The sequence below is a fragment of the Penaeus monodon genome, chromosome 8 (genome assembly GCF_015228065.2).
Source record: "Penaeus monodon isolate SGIC_2016 chromosome 8, NSTDA_Pmon_1, whole genome shotgun sequence".
NCBI classification, from domain to species: Eukaryota; Metazoa; Arthropoda; class Malacostraca; order Decapoda; family Penaeidae; genus Penaeus; species Penaeus monodon.
This window is the reverse complement of record NC_051393.1, coordinates 53766956-53769455: the sequence shown is the minus strand read 5'-3', so window position 1 is coordinate 53769455 and position 2500 is coordinate 53766956. Positions and strand designations below refer to the sequence as shown.

The 2500-nt window shown below is 32.6% G+C and overlaps 1 protein-coding gene across 1 annotated transcript in view; it reads right to left on the bottom strand.

Moving 5' to 3' along the window:
* LOC119576018 (MOXD1 homolog 1-like) overlaps window positions 1–2500 on the bottom strand; it is a 46378-nt gene that overhangs the window by 14822 nt on the left and 29056 nt on the right. The window contains 2 exon segments of the mRNA XM_037923546.1: window positions 65–221; window positions 1423–1509. Coding sequence (XP_037779474.1) covers window positions 65–221; window positions 1423–1509 — 244 coding nt within the window.

The window sequence follows — 2500 nt, the reverse complement described above, 5'->3', positions numbered from 1 at the left end:
CTTTTTGCTATTATATCCAATCTTATCTTCCCTTACCTTACTCCCCAAGCCATCTACAAAGGGCCCCTTTCAGTTGCCCAAGACAAGGGCATGTGGGGTGAAGAAACTGCTGCCCTCGACCTGGAGCCATTCTCTAGTGCTTTCGCTCTCGGGCAAGTGGCATCGTAAAAGAGCATGTGGGGTTTTGGATTTTTGTTCCGGGTTTTTCGTCTATGAGTGCTCTACTGAAGGAAACGAAAGACAAAGATTTTTTTTTCTGTATATATATATATATATATATTATATATATATATATATAATATATATATATATATTATACAATATACATATCCCTATACTATCCCATATACCAACTATATAAATATATATATAATATATTTAATATATATATATATATATATATTTTATATATATATATATTATAATATATATATTATATAATTATATTATATATATATATATATATATATATATATATATTTATTTTAATACATAGGGTTGTGTGAATTTGAGTGCGTGTGTGTCTTGTTGGTGAGTTTTATACTGACATGTTTACTATTAATAGTCATAACGATAATGAACGAAAATGAATAAATATGTGTATATATATGTATATATACATATATGTACATACATGTGCACATATTTATGAATATATATATATATATATATATATATATATATTATGTATATATGAATAGATAAATATATGTATTATATTATGTATATATATATTTTATATATTTATATATATATATATATATACAAAAATTAAAATATACATATATACTATTATTATTATATACATCTATATAATATATATCATATAATAATATTATAAAAATTTTATATATATTATATATATATATAATTATATATATTTTACATATATTATACATATATATATACATTGTGTTTGAGTGGTGGTGTGTGTCTTTTTGGTGAGTTTTTATACTGAAATGTTTACTATTAACAGTCATAACGATAATGAACGAAAATAAAACTACTACTTATTCATGTGTATGTTTAAATGAATTATAGGGAGATTGGTTAACTGTTAACCATATTCATTGGTTGCATATTTAATTGAATTTTTTTTTTTTTTTTTATTCGAAAAATTTCTGGATTCATTATAATTTCTGACAGATATACGTAGCATGTAGTAAAGGCGCTTCGGTTTTTAGAAATACGTTCAAATTGCCGAAAAGCGAAGAGGTAAAGTAGATGGCCAGAAATAAAGGGACACCACAGTCTCAAATTAAATTATCTTTTAAAAAGGATAAATATTATTTTATTTATTTGTTTATTGATCTTTTATTATTATTATTATTATTGTTGTTTTTATTTCTTTCTTTTTTATAACAACCAAATAACACATTCTTACTTGCCTAATCGTTAGTCCTACTTGCAGCTTTTACTCACCCCAATAACATGAACTTTGCGACTCAGAGGAGGAGCCTTGAAGAGCTGGCACCAGTACACAGTGTGGACTTCACCGGAGACACTCACCTGTTGAGATTATTAATATTTATTAGTTAATATTTCTTCCTCTTTTATTTGGATTTGTCTTTGGTCTGTTTGTTTCTCTATCATTATTTATACCCATTTTCCTTTTCCGTCGGTTTTATCTCAACCATACGACATATTTTAGGTAAATAATAATAAAGAGAGAGAATAACATGTCCAGGAAACACATCCCATATACGGTGCATTTTTGGCAATAGAGAGTCTGTCTGAAGGAGACTCGAAAGCACAGGCTGGGCGATCTTGGCCACCATCCAGGGATTTATCTATACATTTACACATTAGTCCACAGAAATAGCACATGAAACTAATTCACTTATCATCGGATTCCCATTTAGTCATCAAAATATATATATTATATGTAGCTATACACATAGTCTTTACAGTATTAATAAGTACACACACACACAGCAACACACAAACCACACACAAACAACCACACAAACCCCCCCACAAAAACACACACACACACACACCACACACACACACACGCCACACAAACACACCACCCACACACACACCACACACACACACACACATATTTATATATATATATATATATATATTATATATTAAATATAATATATATCATCATATCTCAAGGGCTAACGCGCGGGGCCATGGCCGCATCCACCCTTCCTTCCAGCCACGAGGATCCCCGAGGCAGTCCCAGGCAGGCCTCCCCATCCCTAATTCCCCGCGACAGTCTCGTCGAGCTGCCCAAGCCATGATTCCTAGACGTCCCAAGTCTCTTCCACCCAGGGTTGTCTCGCGAGAGAACCGATGGGCAGGGTGTCCATAGGAGGCGAGCTAGGTGGCCATTGGCCTGAGTGCGATCCGGATTATGCAAGTAACAGTCCATGCCAGTCTCACGTGTACCACGGTTGGACACGGGTCCTGCCAACTGTACCCCGATCGCGAAGGGACGGTGTAACAGAAGGGCAAAACAAAGGCGAAGAACCCCCCAAGGACAACT